The following is a 23,359-nucleotide window of genomic DNA, read 5'->3' as shown; positions in this document are numbered from 1 at the left end:
TCTTTTTTTTTCTCACCCAATTTGTATACCAAATAATTTTATTTAATTTAAATTTTTTTCTTCAAGGTCAAGAAAAGCTATCCTTTTCTGAGGACTCTTAGTCTTGTCCTTTATGATCATGGTGGTATTTTGTTTTGTTTTGTTTTGTTTCTCTTCAGAGTTAATGATTTATACAAAATGTTACTGGCAGTACTTAGAATATAATCAGTCTTCTTTTACCTCAGGGAATAGAATAAGCCAACCTTCTTTTCCCAGTCATAAACGGACTCTGCCTATAAATGACATACCTAAAAGGAGCTTTCTTATTTCTCCAACACAAATTACACATAAACCACCTCCATATCATTATTTCTCCAATTGAAATGACACACAATTTATACCTCATTGTTCCTCTCTTTCTCCACGCTCTGGTAGAGGAGATATTTGTTATAACCTGGGTGTAGCTACGTAGGGAACAATAAGACTGCAGGTTAAAAAACTGCTTATATAATCTGATATTCTTTGATTTTTAGCATCATTTTACTCATAGACCTCTTTGTAAGAGCCTGCCTTCAGGGTAGCACCAGCAACATAAAAATGTAAGAGCTTCCGCTTTTCCTTTGACACCTCCAGAGAGCCACAGTGACACATTAATTTCTAAATGTAATTTTGGCATTACCCTCAAAACTGCCTTAGACATAGATACACAAATACGATAGAATATTGGAAAGTCCTAAAACCAAGTTAGGATTCATTCTTATTTCAAGAGTTGGAACTGCCTAAATGCTATTTTCCAAAGTGTCTGTTTCATGAAATGTGGTGAGGACCTAGCTAACTAGTTTTTAGTGGTCAACTACTAATGGGTCAAGGAAAGCCAGAATTCTTGATAATTCAACCACCTTCATTGAATTTACTGAGAATCTGACAATGATCATTCATCTACACATATATATATAATTCATATTATATATAGCATAACTTACATATAATAAATGTATAGCATATATACACATATACAAGTATTCTATATATATATGTACATACCTATACATATATGTACATATATAGTATATATTAATATATATGTGTATGCAAAATAAAACAAAACTTGATTTTCAATATATTAGACAAAGAGTACATTAGTGTTTCCAGCACTGCTTCCACCCACTCCCACCAGTCTTTAAAATGGTTTATAAAAGCTTGTCCACATAAATTTTCGTAGGACTGATACATTAGAAACAGCTTTAAGTGTATAAGCTAAGCATTAATTAGGCAATTTTGTATATCTATTTTTAAGTAACTGTATTATTACCCCACACAGATTTATCCTTATATTTATTATACTTCTATTTTATTATACTTATATTTTATTAAATATACTTATTTTTCTACTTATATTTTATTATACTTATATTTATATGAGATTTATACTTATATTTTATTAAAAATTTATTTTACACTTATATTTTATTAAATATTTATACTTTTTATACTTATATTTATACTTATATTTTACACTTATATTTTATTTATAAGAGATTTATACTTATATTTTATAAATTTATAATTGGGATGCTTTTATGTGATTGACCAAAGCCACCATGCTATAGTTTATTGGTCTTGGCTTTTGTGTAGAAATAGGTATTTGTCTCCACTTATTTAAATTTGTCTTTTCTGCCCCCTGAACCACTTTATAAAATCAACTGGATTAAGTGTCTGAAGATCTTAGATCATGATTTTTGCATTAACCCAATACACCAAATATAGAATTTGAATTTCTCTCCATGTACATCTGTGAACTTATTAAACAGATTAGAGTAATTGTGAAAAAATTTAATTGTAGCCTCTTAAGAGCACAAATCCCACATACGACTTTTACTTTCCTCTTTCATTCCTATCATGCTACTGCTTCTTCCTCCTTCAAGATTTATCAGAAGGCAGATGTAAATTTCGGTATAACACAAAAAGAAAAATACAAGCCTACCTCTCAGAGCCTGGATTATATTCCACTGTTGGAGACATGTCATGGCCAAGATAGAAATATTCCATTTTCTCCAAGGCCTGTAAGTCTCAGCACTTTCCACTAATTTAGTCCCCTGGTTCTCAATTTATTTAGCCTATGTTGGTTCTTTTCACCCCCATTGCAAATATTCAATCTCCGTTCTCTTACTGAGGAAAAACTTGTTCCTGGAGTCTCAGTTAGAGGCTTCATTAGACTTTCTACATCCAGGAAAAAAAAAAAAAAAGACATCCCTATTTCCTCCCTTCTTTTGCCCTGTCTCACCGGAGCTCTCTCTTTCCTTCCTGTTACCTATTACTCCCCACCTCAAATGTAGAGTTCACAATCATAGGGAAAATAACTTCCTTCCTTATATTTACTAAAATTAAATGAATAAAAATGACCACCTTCCCCAAAAATGTTTTCTGATTATTCTAACAAGCACATAGTGCCTAACACAGTGCTTGGGACATAGCGGGCATTCAATAAATATTTAAATTTTTTATTTTGGAAATTTTAAACATTCAAAGCAATGTTTTTATTTAAAGCATAAATTTAATGTTTCTTGTGCTAGAGCAGCCTGAGGGTTACTTAAGAAAGACCAATTCCCACCTCGGAGGCACATTATCACAAGGGGGTGATGTCACAGGAAGAAGGTGGAACCAAGAGAGGGCTCTGGACTTAGGGTACTACAGTAGGAAGGCACAACAGCCTAGGAAGCCTGGGGCCTCAACTCAGCTTCAGCTTCAGTTCCTGCTTCTGAGGCTTGCAATGTATAATGAAATGCACAGTGTTACGCACTTTAAGGGCACCCAAGCAATATTTGTTGGCTGACTTAATTTAGCTATATTTGCAAAATGGCAAGGATGTGAGGAAACTTTCCTACCTAAAAAGAAAGCATTCACAGTACTAGACATTTGGTAGGCAAATAAACAGTATAATTTCAGCCTAAAAGGAAAAATACTCAAACCCTTATCCAATAGACCTAGTGGCTAGGCAAACATAATGTCAGCACCATGTTTCTGAAACTTAATTTAATATATCATAAATTGTATGTCATCAACTTTGAGGACATTTGTTTTCTACCTTTCTGTTCCCATTCTCTGCCCCAACTTCAAATCCAGAAAATGTAACTAATAAACCTAAATCTCACCTGTCCAAGTAAAAGCAATATGTCAAGCAGTGATTTAAAAAAATCAAATTTAAGAGTGATGCACTGGACAGTGTTTTGAAAAGAAATTTCCATATTCGACAGTGCACTTCCAGAGTGCAAGCAATTCAGGAATCTGTAACTCGTGATTGTAATGCCACACCTTCACATATATGACTTAATCTGCTGACTACCAGGGATGACTACTCTAATGTCTCTCAAGGACAGATGCTTACTTATGCTCATGGTATGTTTTCAGGTTTTAGAACAATAGGATTTGGGGGGCAGTCCCCTCTTTCCACCAGCATTAACTGAGTTCCAACGAGGCATCAGATACACGTGACAATAAAGCTCTCAACCCAATCGTAGAGGTTTACCCTATTTCAGGTGAATTTCTCCTTGGCTAGAAATGGTTGCCTTGAACCTTTTTTCCACTCCTTTTTCTGCCTTTACCACCTGCAAATGGCAATGTGGGACTAGGTGATTGAGGTTAGCGGTACAGTCAAGGCTTTATGAAGGTGAAGGCAAACTGGTTCATTCTGGAGATTCAGTTCATTGTCTCACCCCACTAGTATTCTGCTTAACAAAATAGTGTTAAATAACAGTAACAAGTAATGAAGCATCCTGCATTTCCAGCGTACTTGCTACCCAGTTTTACCTTTGCATTGGGTAGCATAGTAATTACTGAACTAAATATCAGGTCTCACTATCAGGTGGTAAAGTAGAGGAAAGAATAGAAAAACATGATGGAAATCATTTTGTTTGGTGAAATGAGGAAACACTCCAACTAACAGCCAATAATGAACTTCTAGTTTGCAAGGTGATGAAGGGAATATAATATAATTATTATTATGCTGATTACAGTAAAAATAATAACAGCTTAAATTTTACTGAGTTCCAGCTACTATGCTAGGCGTATTGTGAAAGAGCCAGAAGAAACTTTGGAGATTATTTAGTCTAACACATTTATCTTATACTTGAGGAAATGAGCCCAGAAAAGTCAAATTACACGTATAGCGTCAGTTAGTGGGAAAGTCAAGTTGTCACCTACTATGCCACCCTAAAGGGTCTTGGTCTTAATATTTCATAAAATAACTGTTGGTCTCTCTGTGTACATTGCTCTTTGAGAAATTATTTATTTTTTAATAGTATCATTAAAAAACAAGTCCCTACCTATTTTCTTTTGCTAATATGCTCTCACATGGTAAAATTCTAAATATTCCTCCAATTCAAATGACAACTCTTAAGCTATGAGACTAGCAGCTAAAGGTGAAGAGAAAACTATGTCTTATAACTGTACTAGGGGACAAAAAAAAAGGAAGACCAATGCTTTCTCCTAAAATGAGAAAGAAAAAGAAAAGCCATAATTTTCAGTGAGGTTTGTACTGGCAGGAGGTGGGAGAGAGTAGAAAGATAGGAATCTAACTAGAATAAAAAGAAGGAAAGGAAAAGGGTTAGGATGTGGAGTGTGCGACTCAGTCTTCATTTCAACGTGCACAGACCTCAGCAGACAGCTGGAAACCTGCCAGAGAACGAAGACTTGGAAACTAGCTGGAAGACATTGGAAAGACTTTAACCAAAACAAACACCAGCAGGGGATGTGGTTGGCAGCACTGAAAAAGCAAAGGACTCTATGAGTCACTCTGACATTAATTTTGAATGGTATCATGCTCCCATTTTGTTGTACAGGGTATTTATACAGTATTTGGTACTGTCCAATATAAATATAAGTATATATTTAATATATACACACACATATATATGTTCTTTACCTAAATAACGTAACATTACAAACATTGGAAATATAGAATAGAAAAATGTAGAATACAAAATTACAGCCAATATCTCACTCTTCTAATCATTTAATTCACCATTTTTCATGTGCGTGTTTTAACATAGCTGTAATCAGAGTGTACATATAATATGGAATATTTTACTTAACATCTTAAACATAGTTCTATGCTGCTAGATAACTTCATAAACATTCCTTTTCAGAACAATGATATATTGACTGGGTGTAAGGTAATTTACTTCATCTTATTTTCTACTACTTAGGATGTTGCTGTATTTGTCTTTTTACAAATAACAGCAGCAGTAATAATGATATTAATGGCTACTTTTAAAAGATATCTATCATGTGCCAAGCATTTTATATGCATTATTTCTAAATTTTATAAAATCTTGCAAGGTAGGTATTATTAACTCCATTTTATAAATAAGAAAATTCATACTCAGAGGTTAAGTGACTTGCTCAAGTTCATAGCTAATTAATGGCCAAGGAGGCACTGAATAAGGTCTGCCTGGTTCCAAAGCATGCTCTCTTTTCACCATAATATACTACCTTTATGCTAAAATGAATATCTTTATGCTTTTTCTATATTTTTGATGTTTATCATAGATTTCCAAAAGCAGGATTATTGGTGTAAAGAGTATGAACACTTAAAAAGCATTCACTACATACTCAAAATTGTTTTCCATGAAGAAGGTGTTGATGTACAGTGACACCATCTCAAAATGTTTTACAGAAAGAAATTAATTTGATGTAGAATACAAGAGGTCACATCAAAGAGTAACAAAGGAAAATCTGTCCAATGTAAATAAAGCATCTGTAATCATCTACCTTCTGAAACGCAGAGGTTTCTACTTTGAAGATCTGAGGGTAGAAATTATTCTCTATCTCTGAATCTGAATAGGTACATATAAAATTCTTAGGAACTATAAATGTGTACAGGACCCAGCATATGGTAAATGCTTCATAAAGATTCAGTTAAAAGGAATTGACATGGACTTCTGGCTCCTGATGAGGATGTGGGAAGCTGGAAAGAGTGCCACCTTCTCCCTAACAATGAGAAAAAGCTGAACAATCTACAAAATCATAACTTTTCTTGAACCCAGAGAGAAGTCTCAAGGCAATCAACTAACCTGAAGTCTAAAGAAAGACAAGCACCTACAAGGAGAGATGGGATATGAGCACTGGCTCACCTGCTGCTACAGGGGGAAGACAGGGTCACCATAGAAGCTGGTATAAAGAATTCAGCTAAATTTTTAATAAACCACTAGAGGCCAAGTATGGGCTAGCATGAGAGTACAGTATCCTCAGGAGCCACAGATACAAGAGGAATTTATACACACTCGCAGGCTTTTCTCTACACATTTATGGTACTGACCTGGTGGAGAGGAGAAGCAATTGCAATAGGAAAAGCATGAAACCATGTCCAATTCCTTTCCCCCTAAGGAATAAAAGCTTTAAGCCCTAGGGAAAAAGCAGCAAACCCTGTTCCCCCTCAGGGTACAAATGAAGACCTACTGCAGCTTGAGGAAATGCGAAAAAATAAAGTTCTCTATTTCTGGGAGAAAGGCAGGAATTAGTCCTTGGCTCAGACCATTTAGACGTGTCCTATCACTAGCAGAGGGGCAGGATAACAAAGAAAGTCGCACTCTCATGACCCAGAGGCACAGGATCTGGCTAAGACTGAGGTTGAAACACAAAAACACAGAAATCCTCCCTGCCCCACATCACCAGGCTAACAAGCACTTAGTAAGAAGCAATAGGAGTATACCACTAGGAGAGGAACAAGAGCATGGAGAGAGAATCTCTTTAAGGCACAGATGCACAGGGAAGGTCTAAAGCTGAGGGTAGAGCAGGGATATTGAGAAAAACATTCAGCAAACCAACTCCCATGCTGAGCACAAGGTAACAGAGGAATTTGAAGCTGGTAGCGAACTGAGGGTAACCATAGCAACAATATAACCCAAACATGGCTCATCTTATTAGATTGACTCAATCATTCATATTAACGACTTAGCAGAACAAGTGTGCCCATTTCAAAGCATAAATACTATTTACTTCAATCTCTACTGTTCTGTATACTATGCTTGGCCTTCAAACAAAAATTTTGAGAAACAAAAAAGAAAAAAAAAAAAGCCCACTCTCAATAGACAAAGCAATCAATATAACCAGCCTCAGAGATGATTTGGATATTGAAACTATGAGTCAGAAAATTTAACATAACTATGATTAATATGTGAAAGGCTTTAGTGAAACATGAAAAACATGCATGAACAAATGGAGATTTCAACAAAGATGTTAACTATAAAAAAAGTCAAGTGGAAATGTTAGAAATGAAAACAGTAAAAGAGCTCAAGAATGCCTTTGACGGTCTCGTCAGCAGACTCAAAACAGCTGAGAAAGGAATCAGTGAAACTAAAAATAGGGAAAAAAAATCAATCCAAACTGAAACAGAAAGACAAAAGAAAATGGAAACCAACACACACACACACACAAAAAAAAAAACAAAACAGAGCATCCAAGAGCCATGGATTAATATCAAATTGTCTAACACATATGAAATTAGCTTCCCACAAGGAGAAGAATGAGAACAAGGCAGAAGAAATATTTGAAGAGATAATGGTCAAGAATTTCCCCCAAATAATAAAATTGTCAAATCACATCTAAGAAGCTCAGAGAACCCCAAGGGTGATAAATACCCACCAAACACACACACACCCCAAAAACTAAAACAAAAACCCTAGACATTTCATATTTAAAAGGCTGGAAAATAAAGATAAAGAGAAAAATCTTAAAGGTAGCCAGAAGAAAAATACAAAGGAGCAAAGATAGGAATGACAGCAGATTTCAGACAGTATGCAAGCCAGAAGACAGTAGAGTGGTATCTTTAAAGCGCTAAAAAAGAAAAACAAAAAACAAAAACTTGTCAAACCCAAATTCCATATTCAGTGTAAATATCTTTCAAAAATAAAGAAGAAATGAGAACTTTTCACACAAACAAAGGCAGAGAATTCAGTACCAGAAGCCCTACACTATAAGAAACGTTAGAGGAAGTTCTTCAGGCTTAGGGAGTATCATATCAGATAGAACCTTGGATTTATCCAAAGAAATGAAGATTCCAGAAACGGCTCAAATGAATATAAATTTTTTTCTTCTTTTTAATTGCTTTAAAAGATAATCAACTAAATAAAAAGTAGTAATATTGAGTATAGGGAACAAAGTAGTATTATTATAGGTTTATACCATACATAAAAGCAAAATGTATAACAACCATAAAAAATACACAGCTGGGACACCAGACAGCGAAGCAGCAGAATATTACTTAAAGGTAGGCTGTGTAATTTAAGACGTATATTGAAAAATCTTGATTCTGGTGGTAGTTACATGACTGACTGTTTTTGTCCAAACTCATAAAATTGTACACTTAAAAGGGCGAATTTTATAGAACATAAACTATACTTCAATAAACCATAGTTTACAAAAAAGAGAATTATCATGTACAACTCACCTTTTTACCCTCTTGACTTTTCTTCTTTTTATGGCATCACAGTTCTGATGACTGATGACCAGAAACCATCTTTTTGTGTTATCTAACCTTACCTTTGCTTTTTACCTTATCCGACTCGGAGGTTTTTATTCCTAAGATCTGGTGCTGGAGAGAGCGCTATACCTTCAAATCAAAACAAGTATACATACACAGACACACATTTAAACACACACCTCTCAGGAATTAAAATGTGTATAGAACCATGGAATTTGTAAATGTGCCATAAAGAAAAGAAACTTCTGGGGCCGGCCCGGTGGCATAGCAGTTAAGTTCACGCGCTCTGCTTTGGCAGCCCGGGGTGTGCAGGTTCGGATTCCGGGCATGGACTGATGCGCCGCTCATCAAGCCATGTGTGGCGGTATCCCATATACAAAATAGAGGAAGATGGGCACAGATGTTAGCTCAGAGCCAATCTTCCTCACAAAAAAAAAAAGAAAGAAAAGGGACTTCTATGTATAAGGCGTAGGTATCTATGCATAAGGTAGCAAAATTCACCTAGATCACACAAATGATAACTAATTATTCAGTCTGGGATGCAACTGAGGTAATAAAAGCACTATATTTGCGTCTGTATCACATCACTGTCCATAGTGTATTGGCTCTGTTAAATGGTTTGAAAAAAACTTTTTCCATGAATATTGGCATTCTCTCTGTTCCCTATACTCATCAAGGTTCTTTCTGCTTTTAGGATCCTTCCACAATGCTATTTCTAGTACTCAACCTCTATGCTGTAGGCAGTTTTGCGCAAATTTTAAAAATCTCCCCCATCCCAACCTGGGTAGTGAATTAAAAAAGAAGCCCCTCTGGAGCCAGTCCTGATGACCTAGTGGTTAAAGTTCAGCACTCTCAATGGTTTGGTGGCCTGGGGTTCTTTTCCCCGTCATGGAACCACACCACCTGTCTGCCAGCTGCCATGCTGTGGCTGTGGCTCACATAGAAGAACTTACAACTAGGATATACATCCATGCACTGGGGCTTTGGGGAGGAAAAAAAAAGAGGAAGATTGGCAACTGATGTTAGTTCAGGACGCATCTTTCCCAGCAAAAAAAAAGAAGCCCCTTCTGGGCAGATGCAGCCCTAAAGGTGCAAGGCTTGGCAAGCAGAGGGCACCCTTGTCTGAAGTTAGAAAGAGGCCCCTTCCACCGGACCTATACCAGGACATCTCTACACAACCATTATGTAGAGGACCTGTGGTCAGTCTACAGTAAGGATCAGCCTAGGGACAGTGATCTGGTTATTGAGGGACATGCCTGGGAAAGAGGGACACTGCACTTGTACAGAACCTTATACAAGATTGAGAAAATGTCTATTCCCCATATTAGAGAGTGGGAGTAGGGCACCTGATCACCGTGATAGGGCTACCAAAGCACCCCATCTCCAAGCCAGCCCTTAGCACTGCCCCTGCTTCTACCTGGAATGCATCAACATCATCCTCCACAACCACACCTTTGCTTGGTTATCTCATATTTGTCCTCCTAGTATCAGTTTACCAGTCACTTCCCAAGGGAGGTCAATGCTGACCCCTCAATCTAAATTAAGCCCCCCTGTTATATGCTTTTATATCACTAGGGATTTTCTTACAGAGAATATGTTACAATTGCAATTATACAGTTATTTGTGTGCTTACTTACACATGTGCCACCCCCATTCTCCCCGCCTGCCACACATATATTTAATCACTCACACATTTTTAGATAATAAGCACCAGAAGAGCAGAGCCTGTCTGTTTTGTTCATCACTTTATCCTCAGAGACTATTACAGTGCCTGGCACACACTTTGTGTTTAACAAATAATCATGAAATAAATGTAGAGTTTTTCTTGTTAGATTCTTTAGCAAACTCTATCACACACGTGCACACTCATGTGCATAGTATGATATAGAATGTTATGGAAACTTTCCTTTTTGTAACATTCAGTTTAAAAGTTGAATGTGAGTAATTAGACTGGTATGGATGTATAATATAAAATAAGTGATATTTTTATTTGGGTACATATTATTTGAATTAGCTCTCTTTTCCATTGGTGATTTTATTAATTTCCTGCTAATAATTTTTAGATCTTACACTTGTTGGCTGGTTCACTATAGATGTCCAATCAATTCCTTTTATAATAATTCTCACAGATGTCACTAAGCTATCTTAATTTGATTAATCTCTCGAAGTAAAATGTTGTGTTTCGGCATTATTTGATGTGCAGCGTAGGGTTTTGACTTGCAATCATTGTTGTTATTAGAAAATAAGGAATGAATACATAATCTAACTCCACTTACCAAATAGATTCTGCCATAAGTACCAAGGCCAATGGTTTTATCCAGTGAGAATATTCCAGTTGGATCCTGCAAAAATGTAGAACAAAAATTGTCAGTCTTCTTGGAAAAATAGGCAAGCATTCAACTATCTAGAATTGTATTTCCAATCTGTCTTGCTCCCTTAGAATTTCCATGGGAAGAACCTAAGTGTCATTTACTAAAAGAATAGACATGTCACAATCTCCCTGGACTGAATGTAGTCATTTGTAAAAATGAAACAGTGGTGTGGACATCAAGTAGTTGTATAATTAATTATCATAAAACTGCAAAATGCACACAATTATGTCTAGTTGAGGCATATTCATAATGTAATTAGAAAGATTATTAAAAGAGAAATAAGTTCATTTACTTGTGATTGAAATACTCCTTTAATATCCATCTTTTGAGTGTTAACCAGACCGGTAGAAAGTTTAGCATACAGCAATGATGAGTAGGTATTGGATACAAAGTCTTGATAGCTTATTTATATAATAGTCACTCTTAAGAAAGAATATTGCCTCTAAATATGAATAACAAAGCAAGATTGTGGCATTAAAAGAGCACTGTCTTTTTAAAAAAACAGACAGAGTTGTTTTTGTTTGTTTTTAAGTTAATCTTTACATCAGCGGAATACCTTTTCAAGGCACAAATTCACTGATGGTATTTTCTGCGTCTCAAGCCTAAATGTAACATCACAGGAGACAAAACATAAGATGTTTGTGGACAGATTCCTAAGGCTTCCATATTCATCTTTAAACATTGTTTCATTACCTTAAAATATGAATATTCCTTTCTCATTCTCCACAAAAAATTGTTTCTTGAGTTTTATCATTATTTGAACTTTTAGTCTAGCAGCTTATTTTGCTCTTTTAGCAAAACTTATGTGAGGTATGAGTAGATGTCAGTTTATACACAAAGTGGTAGGAACGTTGGCAAATTCTTGGAAATTCATGTGCTTTATAGAAAGCATATTTTACTTACACAAACTTTGATTAACCTTTTTTGAAAACATTTTTATCAGTGTAACAAATGGGAACAGAAAAACTATTGAGCATATGCAATGTATATGACTGAAATTATAGACTCCTTAAAACTGGCGTGATATTTGTGTAATCTAGTAAAACTGTCATAGGAAAATGACACAGCTCTGGGATTACTTCAGTCAACAAGTGTTCAACTGGACAGAATCAGGAGACTGGAGTTTTAGCCCCAGCTCCGCCATTAATTAACTATATGACTCTGAGTAAGTTATTTACTCTCTCTGGGTCTCAGTTTTCACATATACAAAATGAAGGTGCTGCGTTAAGTGATTTCTTAGCTCTAAAATTTTATAGGAAAAAATCGGAGTCCAATATTCTAAAATCCAGAGGTTTCCACTGAATTGATATGACCATTATTAGAGCAAACAGCAGCCTACTTTTTTAAAATCATCAAAATCAATGTCACAGTATGAACAGTGTTATTATAAGCAAATAGTTCGGAGAACATACTCCCAATAAAAATATAAAAGTTATCTAAAATGCTAATTTTGAGCATTCAAGAGAGGTAAAAATACATTTTTATAGTTGCCTTGATATTAAGCATATCATTGTTGTTACACCTCTTTGAAAAATTTATGGGAAAAAATTATCCAACAAAGGTGCTGCTAAGGTTCAGTTTGAAGACTTTATCATTTTAGTATATTTCCTTGAAGAATATTATTGAGGGATTTATATTAGACATTATTAATTCTGGAGAAACAGCCTATGGTCATATGTCAAAAGAATTGAATATGTTAGCTGATTCCTATTGGTAAACCATTCTTTGTTATAGTTAAGGCTACATTTTAGCTGAAAAGATACTATATATTGGAGAATTACTATATTATCTGCACAACTTTATTTCTGAATCTTTGAGTACAAACAGTCTTAAATTTCTTTAATCTTTTTTCTAGCCCTCAATAACATAAATACCTTACTCAGATTTGAACTCACATATCTAATTATTCAAAAGAGACACCAAGGAAAGGGACGGGGACAATAAAATGCCTGTGGAATTCTTGGAGGCCTCATTTCATCTATATTAATGTTGTTTGGAAAATTTTTCCTACTCACAACTGACCAAAACATCTTAATTCTCCTCATGCTCACATTTAATAAAAGAAGGTTTTAAAAATTTTTCTTCCATTTTTAAAGGCAGCTTAACTTAGTATTCATCTATTCTAAGTACATTTTTCAGTAGTTTCATGCAATATTTTTTATTCCCCATCACCACACTAATATCTTTCAAGATTAAATGATTGCCTAACTGGAAAAAAGAGAAGAGAAACTATGCTAATTACTAAGGTAATATTACTCAATTTCCTATATAAGATTTTCCACTGAATTATGTTCAGAGAAAGTTTATTCTGGTCTCCCAAGGAAGGAAGCATTGAAAAGGAACCTTTGTGGGGTTTTTTGGTCACTGAGAAATTAAAAGGTTCACATCAGAGAGGTCACCATAATTACTTGGGCTTCTCCTCTGCCCTGCCACTCCAAGATAAGAAAACCAGAAGAGGAAAGGTATTTATATCTATGACTGCTGTATCAATTCGGAGATTATTTGGTGGTTTGGTATGCTTTGGTCTTCCATTTGGGTAAAAAACAAATGATCAGTAAACAATAAAGCCTAATATGTAAAAGCTTTTTTCAAAAGAAATTACTAAAATTCTAAGTCTTAAAGTCAGTCTTTTTGAACCATAAAATGTTGGGCAAATACTTGATACTTTTGTTATATTTTTCTATTATCTAAATTATCTCCTGTAATTTAAAAGTCCAAGTCTGTTTGCCCCCTGAAACCCAAAATTCTGAGGAGTTGTTTCTGTCTTCTGAATTCAAAGAGAGGGGGAAAGAAGGAGCACCTCGATGGATAATTTTACTAAGGGCAGAGGGTAGGGGTAACAGGAAGAAAAAGAACCACTAGAAGGCAGTATTTACTGGTCATGGAACAGACTCAAAAGCAGAGGCTGATCAATAGAACAAAATATAGGAGAAATTGAGAACAAAAGGGAACCGATAAATGGATAATATGGGTAGCAATAAATTTCAGATTTAGGGCAGTAAAGAAGGAGAACTAGGGAATACATTCAAGCAGTCAGACAGCAAAAGGAAGGAAAGAGATTGCACAGAACATAGAAAGAGTAGCAGAGGCTTTTCTTCCTTTGTTTTAAATATTTGAAATAGTGATTTTATGAAAAAAAGTTTATGGAGAGAGAACCTGAAAATGGTGGATATAATGCGATAAGTGCCAGAGTGAGTTTCAGAGACAGTTGGATAAATGGGCTTCACAATTCAAGTGGAAAATTTAGAAAGAAAAATCTCTTCCTCTGGACCAGTGTTTCTCAAACTGTGGACTGCATAGACTCTCCCTACATAAGAATTATGTAGGGAATCTTTTTTAAAATATAGATTCCTTGTCCCTACCATGGAATTAGGAAATCAGAATTTCTTAGGATGGGTCCCAAGATCCCCAGATGATTCTTGCACACTATTCTTGTGTACTAACATAAAACGCACTGCTCTAGAAACTGGGAAGAAAAGACTGAGAAAAGGTTGAAGTACAACATTATGCTGAGGTGATGCTCTAGAATACATAATGGGGGATAGGCTGAATGTTTCAATCCTTGTGGACTAGAAGATAAAACTGCTTCAAGACAGGGGGCTAAGGGACTTGGCAAAGTGGGGAGGTTCTCATAACTGAGTGTGGAAAGCAGGCTTGGTCTGGGTGGTGGAAGACTAGGAGAGCTGGCAGTTATATTTATATATAAACCTAATGTAATTCAAATATAGTTTTTGGATCATGTGCTATTTCAGATCACCTCTGCTACTACTGTCCTCCAGGCTTGTCTAATCCTGACCCCAATATAGATTAGGACTACACATGGCAGTGTCAAATACCAAGACCACAGCCGTGAGGAATGTCATTACCATACTGGGCACAGAAGGCAAAGGGGACTATCATGGTGAAAGACATGCCAGATTTGGAGATGAAGAAATAGTTTCCAGTCCCAAGGATTGAGTGACATAGGCATACTAAGTAAAATATATATATATATATGGAGAGAGAGCGAGAGCGCCCAGGTATTGCTGGCAGGCAAGGTGAAAACACACACACACACACACACACACACACACACACACACAGATACATATAAAGACTTAAGGCTTTGTAATCCTCTGTTCAAAAAGGAAGCACAAACCACAAATCTCTGCACTTTCTTGTTTTGTCACCTATAGGAAATATTTATTCAATAGTAAATCAGGAAGAATAACAGCAATGCATTCATTAAGAAACAAAATATAGTTGGCCTGTCATTGTCTGGTTATTATGTTGTCTCTCTTATTATATGCCTTTAACATTAGGGCATTATGCAAAAAAAAGTTATATAATTACCGCTCACCTCCTGCTTTCCCAGCTTTCACTCTTGCGTACTATTTTAGGTTTAAAAATAATATGTATCTAACAACAAAAATACTAAATAATCTTCTGCTACTTTCTTTAAATCCCAATTTCCACACCAAGTCTAACCTCTCTCAAGGGTCCTTGTCTTGTAGTCATTTAGCTGGCCAGTCCTACAAAGGATGTAATATATCAATCTTAAATTAGACCCATATTTAATTATTCTATACTTTGCAGGATTCTGTTTTGCTCAACGTGAAACTCCAAAGTTTGAACCTCCCCTCATTATCTGGCTGTTGTCAAATTGGTATACTTGGTATTGACAGACGCCAACTTTCTGACCTTCATATACATCCTACTGAGGATAATTATCTCAAGGGATCCCACCATATGCAGGTCCCTTTGCTTGCTTTATCATTTCTACTTTGCATCAAAATGCAAACTTCCAAACAGCTAACTTAGATGTCTCTTGACTTTTTCATTTACTTTTACCTTTTCAGAGACTCAGGAAATAAGTCAAATGCAAAGAAATCCCAAATCACTAAAATATACCTCAGTGACCAAAGCAACAGTGACCTTTTTGTATCTCTAAAAATTTAACATTAGGGAAATTCTAAAAGGGGTGCTACTCTTCTGTTAGATTTCTTAGGATTTAGAACTAGATGTTTGGGGAGAGGGGAGAATTATGCATAATTTGCTCAGACAGTGAAGACTTCCACAATGAGATAAAATGGCTCCTGTATAATAGAAATTTAGAAATTGTTAAACGCTGAGGACTTGATGAGACTTTCATGAATTCTGTAAAATGAGGCCAAGCATCAGTTTGCCCTGAGGTTTTGTGTCTTCTCCCTACTCCTACATTAAAAACCAACCTCATCTTTCTCCCCTCCACACCCCCACCAACCCCCAGAAAACTAATATTCCACTGAACTGCAATGTAAAGATTGCAGCCTTTCCCCTTATCTCCTCTGCTCTCATCAAGTTCTTATGTCCCAGGGCCATGACCGGGTCAGTTAGTCTGGGCCATTTCCCCCCATTTTTTTGTGGCAATAAAACCTTTCCTTCTTTTTCTCCTTGGGTTTGGAATTCCCTGCCTTATCATTTCTATGAGGTCTTTCCCATTCCTCTCTTCAGTCAATTTTAGAAAAGAGTTTATTTCAGTTTGCCCATGTGTGGTTTCACATATTTGCCCTAGTTTGCTTTTTTTCTCTTTACCCCACAATAGACAGAGGATGTTGGAGGAGGGTAACATTTCAGTCACTGGTTTTGCACTTTTACTTGGGAGCAAATCTAGTCGGAATATGAAAGCTCTGTTCAGAAAGGAAACCACCAATTGAGGCCTCCATATTCAGGAAATCTCATGTATGCACCAGGAGCATGCAGAGTGGAAAAAGATTTAAATTTTAAAAATTCTATGACTTTATTTTATGAAACTGCATCAATAATCACAATGCTAATACTTGTAATTCAACATGTTTATATTGAGGTTCCTTTTTTTTTTTAAAGGCTGAGAAGAATTTGCTAAAATGTTACACACTTGTATCACCTCCTCTTCCGCACCGTTCTAGTGTAAAATTTTATAAGAGAGGCTTGGGGAATGCCCCATTTTGAGAGGGACAGGCATCTGCCATCATCAAGAAGACAGTCTTTAAATGCCAAATATGTATAAAATTAAGGCATTGCGACTTTGAATAGTCCTATAACCTCAAGGTTAATATTTAGCTTTTCCCAAAGCAAGCAGGCCACTGCCCTGAACTACAGTTGCCCGGCGATCATTTCAGCATGGTGCATGCTTATTCCCTTTCAGAGAGTCCAGGGGCCCTTTGCATTCAAGAGAGGGTGCGAGTGAAATGCCAATCTAAAAAGGGAACTTGAAAAACGGATTTGGGTGGGATCCAATATCTGCCAGAAACCAGATGCCAATGAAATAAACGGCGGTGCTAAAATAATAAGTCTACTAATAACGACGGTGATAATAGCTCACCAATCAATTACAACTCTGGAGGAAAGCTGGGCATTCGGAAAAAGGAGAATCCACAAACGAAAACGACGAGAAAAAGCTAAATCTGGTTAGCTAGTGAGCGCAATATTTTTTTTTAATTGGGGTGTACAGAATTTACTTCTTCCCCAAGCGGCGTCGAGTTCTTTTGCTCCCGCATTACTAAATCGGGAATAGTGCCCTGGCAGAAGACGAAGGTTTTAGAAAGTGCTATTAGAAAGTGAGAGAAGTGAAACTCCAACGGTTTAATTTTCTAGCCCGCTGTCACCTAGAAGTACAGGTCACTCCGCAAGTGGGCATCTCCGCTGGCAAAAGAAAAAGCAAACGACGTGGGGGGAGGGGGGGACGGGGAGGAGTGCTCTCAGGAAGCCACGCGTCGTGGCGCTCTTTGGCCTCTTCTCGAGCCCCGCTAGGACAGGTACCCGAGCGCCACTAGACAAAACGGACCACATTTAGAAAATGTCCCGCTGTTTAGGGCCCAAGTACCACTCCAACGCTACCCAATTCTCCCTCCCCTCCACCCTGCCCCGTCACTGACCCTTTGCCTTTCCGTGAGCTTGGCGCGTCCCGGTGCTCAGGGGTGCCTTTTCTGAAAGCCTGCTCCGGAGGTCCCCTCCCGCACCCCCATCCCGTCGAAGCCCTGGCCTAGCCCGGCTTGCGAACGTTCGTCCCCTCCCTCGGTGCTCAGAACCTGCAGAAGAGAGCACTTCGGGGGCAACAGGCGTCGTCTACTCACCGGCAAGTGGCCCAGATCCGTGACCTCCTTGTCCCTCCAACCCCCAGGTCCCGCCATGGCTTCGAGCGGAACGGGAGCAGGCGACTGAGTTAGGCACGCTCAGGGAGTCTGAGGTGGAAGTGGACAAGAAGTTGAAGAGGGGAGAGGAGAAGGGAGAGGATCAGGGAAAGGAATGGGGGACCGGGTTTGTGGCGTGGGAGATAGAGGAGGGGGAAGTGGAGCGAAAAGAGCTAGGAGTGGAGGGAAGTCCGAGTTTGAGAGGCGGGAAAGCAAGTTTGGCTAAGGCGAGAGAAGAGCCTGAGCGTCTGTCCCAGAGACCAAGATGCTAGAAGGGTGCTCCGCGGGCGAGAGCGCAGTGTCTGCCCCAGCAGGGTGCGCCTCTTTCAGGGTGGGGAGGGGGGCGGTCCAAAGAAGGGGGGCCCCCAGGAGCAGCTCGAAGGGGATTGGTGCAGCGTCACGTCGCCAGGTGGGCAGCGGCGCCGCGGGGAGGCGGGCTACGGGGGCCACTGGCCGCGGGAGGTGCTGGAGACTATAACGGTTTGGGAGCCGGCCCCTCCAGGCCTCCTCCCGCGCTCCCGCCCCCTCACACGTCCACCGCTGCGCCCGCCGCCCCCGCCCCTGCTGGCGAGTGTTCCACAGGAAACTTTTTCGAGGCAGCTGCCAGCCCCGGAAAACCGGTCCCGCTCCGCGCCGCTCCCAGTCTGGGCCCCACAGCTCTGCCACAGTCCAAGCAACCCGCACCCTCATCTCCCCACGAAACACTTGTGACTTTTCTAGTTGTCTGTTTTCTCTTTCTGCTCCTCTGATTTTATTGCTTCATTTATTACAAAGACCCATCAAGTTAGATAAGGAAATGACTTGCCACCGTGGTAGGGATCAGACCTAGGCGAGCCCCTGTAAGGGCCAGGAGAGAGCACCAACTGCGCTGCAGGGCTATCACAGCTAGGCCTTCGAAGCCGCTAGCCGAGGGCAGCATAGCGTGGACAGGGCTGCTGCAAAGTTTCCTCGCGGCGGGCCGCATCTCTTCCGGCCTCGGGCTAGTTGGTACGAGGCCCGGGTCGCTCAGTCGGAACCGCACCTGTTCACAGGTGCTGGGAGTTAAGATAGACTGAATGAGTCTCTGAAGCCCCAGCTACCCTGGATCGTAACTTTGCAGTTCGCAATGCACAAAGAAAGTTCCTGGGTCCCTCCCAGTCTCCAGCGCTCGGGCCAGGTTTCATTCATTCGCTCATTCGTTGCAAAACCTTTCCGGGCGCCAGGTCTATTCGCCTCCGTTTCCCCACAAAGCGCAGGGGTTCTGACACATGGTTTAAAAGAATCTGACAAACGCGATTTAGCCTTGAGAAGTAAGGCGCCTCTTGAAGTGTATGGGAAAGAGAGTCAGTGTGTAAAACTAACCGCATTCTAAGCTCTCGCACTGCAAAGAGCACTTCAGAAAATGTCCCGAAGCTGCTTTCTTGCCCTGGAGCTCACAGACTGCGTTCGCGCGCCCGCACTCTGGGGTCGGAACGCGATGTGTGTGTGGCGGGGGTGGGGGGGTGGGGGGGGGTGTTTCCTGTTGCTTTCTTTTTTAATTAAGAAATTTTTACCTCCGCTGAGAAGATTTTTACAAATAATTCTTCCCACCGACCTGGAGTTCACAATTTCTGACCCACGCTTCTAACTTTTGTAATTATTCTCTTTATATATTGGTGGATTTTGTTTATTTCGTGTCTGTTTCAACTTCCGAGTTTGACCTCTCTACATTCCTTAACCTGCGAGCCTCAGTGAGCTCTGTAATGGCCACAGCCTGTCTGAGGAACCCGGTGTCGCTAAAGAAAGAAAATTCTCTGTTAACGGGTGCGGAGAAAACCAGCTACCACCTCCTCCCAAAAAGAAACTCGGGTGTTCTGGATCGAATTTTCGTGTTAATTCAAATATGATGTAAACCATAAAGAAACTACAGTTTCCAAGAATTCAAATCTTGACAACACCGCACAAAATCTTGTCCTTTTGAAACACAGTTTAAGAATTCCTGGATGATCAGGAAAACTCTCTGGATCTTGCTAAATATGAGTCTGAAAACAACATTTCATAACTGGAGATGGGCAGGTGAGCTAGTTAATAGAAAGTTACACTTTTATATACATATATAGTTTTTAGAAATCAAGACACGGAGTCAAGAAATACAACATTTAAAAGAACTCTAAAGAGAATCTTTGCTAAAGGGAAGAAGCGTTCGTAAGTTAAGATCCTTTTTTCCTGACAATGCGGTTTGTTGAAGGTACGGTGTGGGGAAATGCCCCGTGGCCCCGATGGCAGAGACTGTTTTATCCTGTCTAAGGGGACAAGTCCAGACCAGGCAAAAGAATCCAGGCTACATCATTGGGCTCTCTAGTTGCAAGGCTCCGTGGGAGGCTAGCGGCTTCGTGACTCCATGGGGATTAGCCACATTGCCCAGTGGGACCCCCGTGGGAGGGGGGAAGCTAGGTGTTTGATCAGAACTTGACAGAGAACCTACGCATTTTTAAGTCATTATTTTCAAGGAAAAAGGAGGCGTGGAAGAGCATGGAAACTTTGCCTTGTAAGCTGGCATTATGGGGATTTTTGTGGCCGGCTTGGGGAAGGTCATCCCGGCTAGCAGACCAGAAGGCAAATAGATAGCGACCAAGCAGGAGGCTCAGCCCTGAGAGAAACCTTGAAATAGGGCACTTGTTTTCCATCTTCACCACTTTTCCCCTCACCCCACAACCATCACTTCCCCTCCTTCCTTCCAAAGTGTTCTTTTTTCTCTCTTTCTTTCCTGACCTCAAACTGCATTAAAATAACCCTAGTCCATCCAGGATCTAGGAATTTGTCAGATTGTATTTTACCCAGAAATAATTTCTCTGCCAGCACTGTATGTCTCGTATTTATTCAGTCCCTCTCTTCTCCAGTCTATTCTGTTATCTCAAGGCCCTGAGCCTTTGTAACTTTTGATCGCTGGTATTTTTTTTAATAGCTAAAATTTATTGAGTGTTTGCTATGTGTTCTGGACTAAGAGTTTTGTATATATTATCTCATTTAATTTTGTTGAGAATTCTTTCAGGTTTTTAATTTTCTCTATTTCATAGGCAAGGAAATTGAGGCACAGAGAGATGAAGTAACTTTCCTAAAGCCTCACAGCTAGTACTTGGAGGAGCCTGACTTCCAACTCAGGCAGTCTGACTCCAGAGCCCACTTGTCAAAGACTGTTGAAGGGCCCGGCCAGTGCATATTTTGAGACTGTGTGAAGAGGAGCCAAATTCAAAAATGCCTCAGGGTAAGAGAGATCAGATAACATTATCTAGGCCCCTGAGCTATCCAATTCTCCTTTCCCCCTTTCAGCCTTCAAGCCCTCCTAACAGAAATAACAAGGGCTTTATAAAAAGAAATGGAACCCAGACATAGCCCAAGAGTAGCCAGTGACCTGCCTGAGCAGAAATTACCAAGTGGATCACCTCACAGGGAAAAATCATGGATTTCAAGCTTAAGAAACTTCCAGAGAAAATAATTAGCAGTTTTCAATACTTACAAAGTATTAAAATCCATTCCTATTCCTTCCAGAGAGTTTTTTGGCTGAGAACAAACCTTATTCAGCGAAGACTTGAAGGAGGCTGTGTTTGTGAGCAATCGTGCTTAGCAGACCTGAGATGCTAAATGGCAAGGTTATAGCCAGTTAGCTCAGTTGGTAGGAGCACTGCAGATGTGGTGCCAAGGGTGTGGGTTTGATCCCCCAGAGGGCCAGTGTGCATCTCTCCATTCTTTGGCCCTTGATAGCCCCTCCCCTCTGGCCAGTCAGCAATGCTTTTTTGGAGAAAGAACTCCAAAATTCGTACTTTCATCTTTGTATACAAAGAACTGCATATTCATTTTTTCATATAAATTGCTAATCACCATAATCTGGAGAAATTATACTGCAAGAGCATGTGTGTGTTATGAAAAATATAGATTCAAAAGATTCTTGGCTGCTTTTTCTTTTTTTTTCATTTACACATTTATGTTTGGCAATATATATCTTAATAGACAATTTTAAAAAATTAATCTCATAAAATGCTCTATTAAGCATTTATTAAGTATTTACACACACAAAAAGGCCTGCGTTTATTGTTTTTCCTCTACTCTGACACCTCACATATGAAAATTAGTATCTTGCAAACTTCTGTTAGGACAAGTTTGCTGTCTATATTTCTGGTCCTGGGTGGGAATAGTGAAATAAAGTTAAATAGCAATCTTCTTGAAAAGATACTTTCACACATTTGTGATTACAAACACTCAGGGTCCAATATCTCCCAGGATACCTGTGAGGGGCTGGGGCAGCCTATCTAAAAGAGTCTCAAAAAGTCCTTGTTGAAGGAAGAACCTCCTTTGGGAACCACTGGCCTAAAAAACCTTAAAGTTTTCTTTCTTCTCTACGGAGACACCTTTGCAATGGGTTCCCAAGACTGTTGCCACCACTCTTTTTGGTTTTCCTATGTGCCACTCCTCTGGGGACAAAGCAACAAGAACCACCTGATGTTTCTCAGGCTAAAGGTCATGAAATGTGCCTTCTGACCATAGTTTGCAAAGCTTCTGTCACTTGTCATGGAATGCTCTTAAGCTCGGCATGATTTGAGCTATGCTTGTTTCTAAATGGGGCCTTCGAAATCTGATCCTAGCTGAACATGGGTCTTGCTGCTATTGAAACCTGAAATGCTACTCTAAAAAAAGACAATTGTTTTATAAAAAGGACTAAAATGGAGAAATTAAAACCAAAAGTCAGATAAATTTCTGAAGTTGGTCATGGGGCTACCTTTTTTTCTGGCTTTTCCCTCTTTGGAGGCCATACCATCCTAGTCCAGGAATTCCTAACCCAGCAACTTCAGGCTAGCCATCCTCCTTCACCCAGCACAAATGCACACAGGAACACACTTACCTTGATGCTAATGAAGCTTTTGCTTCAAGATAGTTCACTTGTACTGCCAAGGGCCTAGGAGTGGCCCTAGTAACTCTGTATTGACAATTTTATATTCCTTTTTGAAGTGGACTCCCAAAATTATAAAAATTTCAGATCCAACAAAACTTAGATTTGGCCCTGAATGTACAATGTATAGAAAACATAGTAAAGTTGAAATATGTGTTTGCGTGTGTATGTGTGTGTGATTTCCATGACATCAGTGAGGCTTGACAAAATAAGAGTTGCAATTAGCAATCCACAACTACAGAGTATGTATTTTGAAAAGAGAGGAAACTTAAAGAAGGAAAAGAGGAATAGCACTGAACTTTAAGAAATTATCCATCTACATAGAAAGGAATACATCACATAAGCAGGATAGATATCCTTTTGATTGAGGATGAAAAGAAAAGGGGAAACAGATGTGATATCATCATGGGAGTATACTACAGACTGATGACAGGAATTATATGAGCAATACTCTCCTAAATCTAGGTCACAACACTGACACTGGGGGAGGAAGAAA

At 38.9% G+C, this 23,359-nt stretch overlaps 1 protein-coding gene across 1 annotated transcript in view; it reads right to left on the bottom strand.

Annotated features, from left to right (window-relative positions):
* Positions 1 to 17,960, bottom strand: part of NRK (Nik related kinase) — a 141,270-nt gene extending 123,310 nt beyond the window's left edge. Inside the window, exons 1-2 of the mRNA XM_058535097.1 lie at positions 17,790 to 17,960; positions 10,735 to 10,800 (exon numbers count right to left, since the gene is read on the bottom strand). Coding sequence (XP_058391080.1) covers positions 10,735 to 10,800; positions 17,790 to 17,960 — 237 coding nt within the window. The remainder of the gene's footprint in view (positions 1 to 10,734; positions 10,801 to 17,789) is intronic.
* Positions 17,961 to 23,359: the final 5,399 nt, after the last annotated feature.

The sequence above is a fragment of the Diceros bicornis genome, chromosome X (assembly GCF_020826845.1).
Source record: "Diceros bicornis minor isolate mBicDic1 chromosome X, mDicBic1.mat.cur, whole genome shotgun sequence".
NCBI lineage: Eukaryota > Metazoa > Chordata > Mammalia > Perissodactyla > Rhinocerotidae > Diceros > Diceros bicornis.
This window is presented reverse-complemented; position numbering and strand designations above follow the sequence as displayed.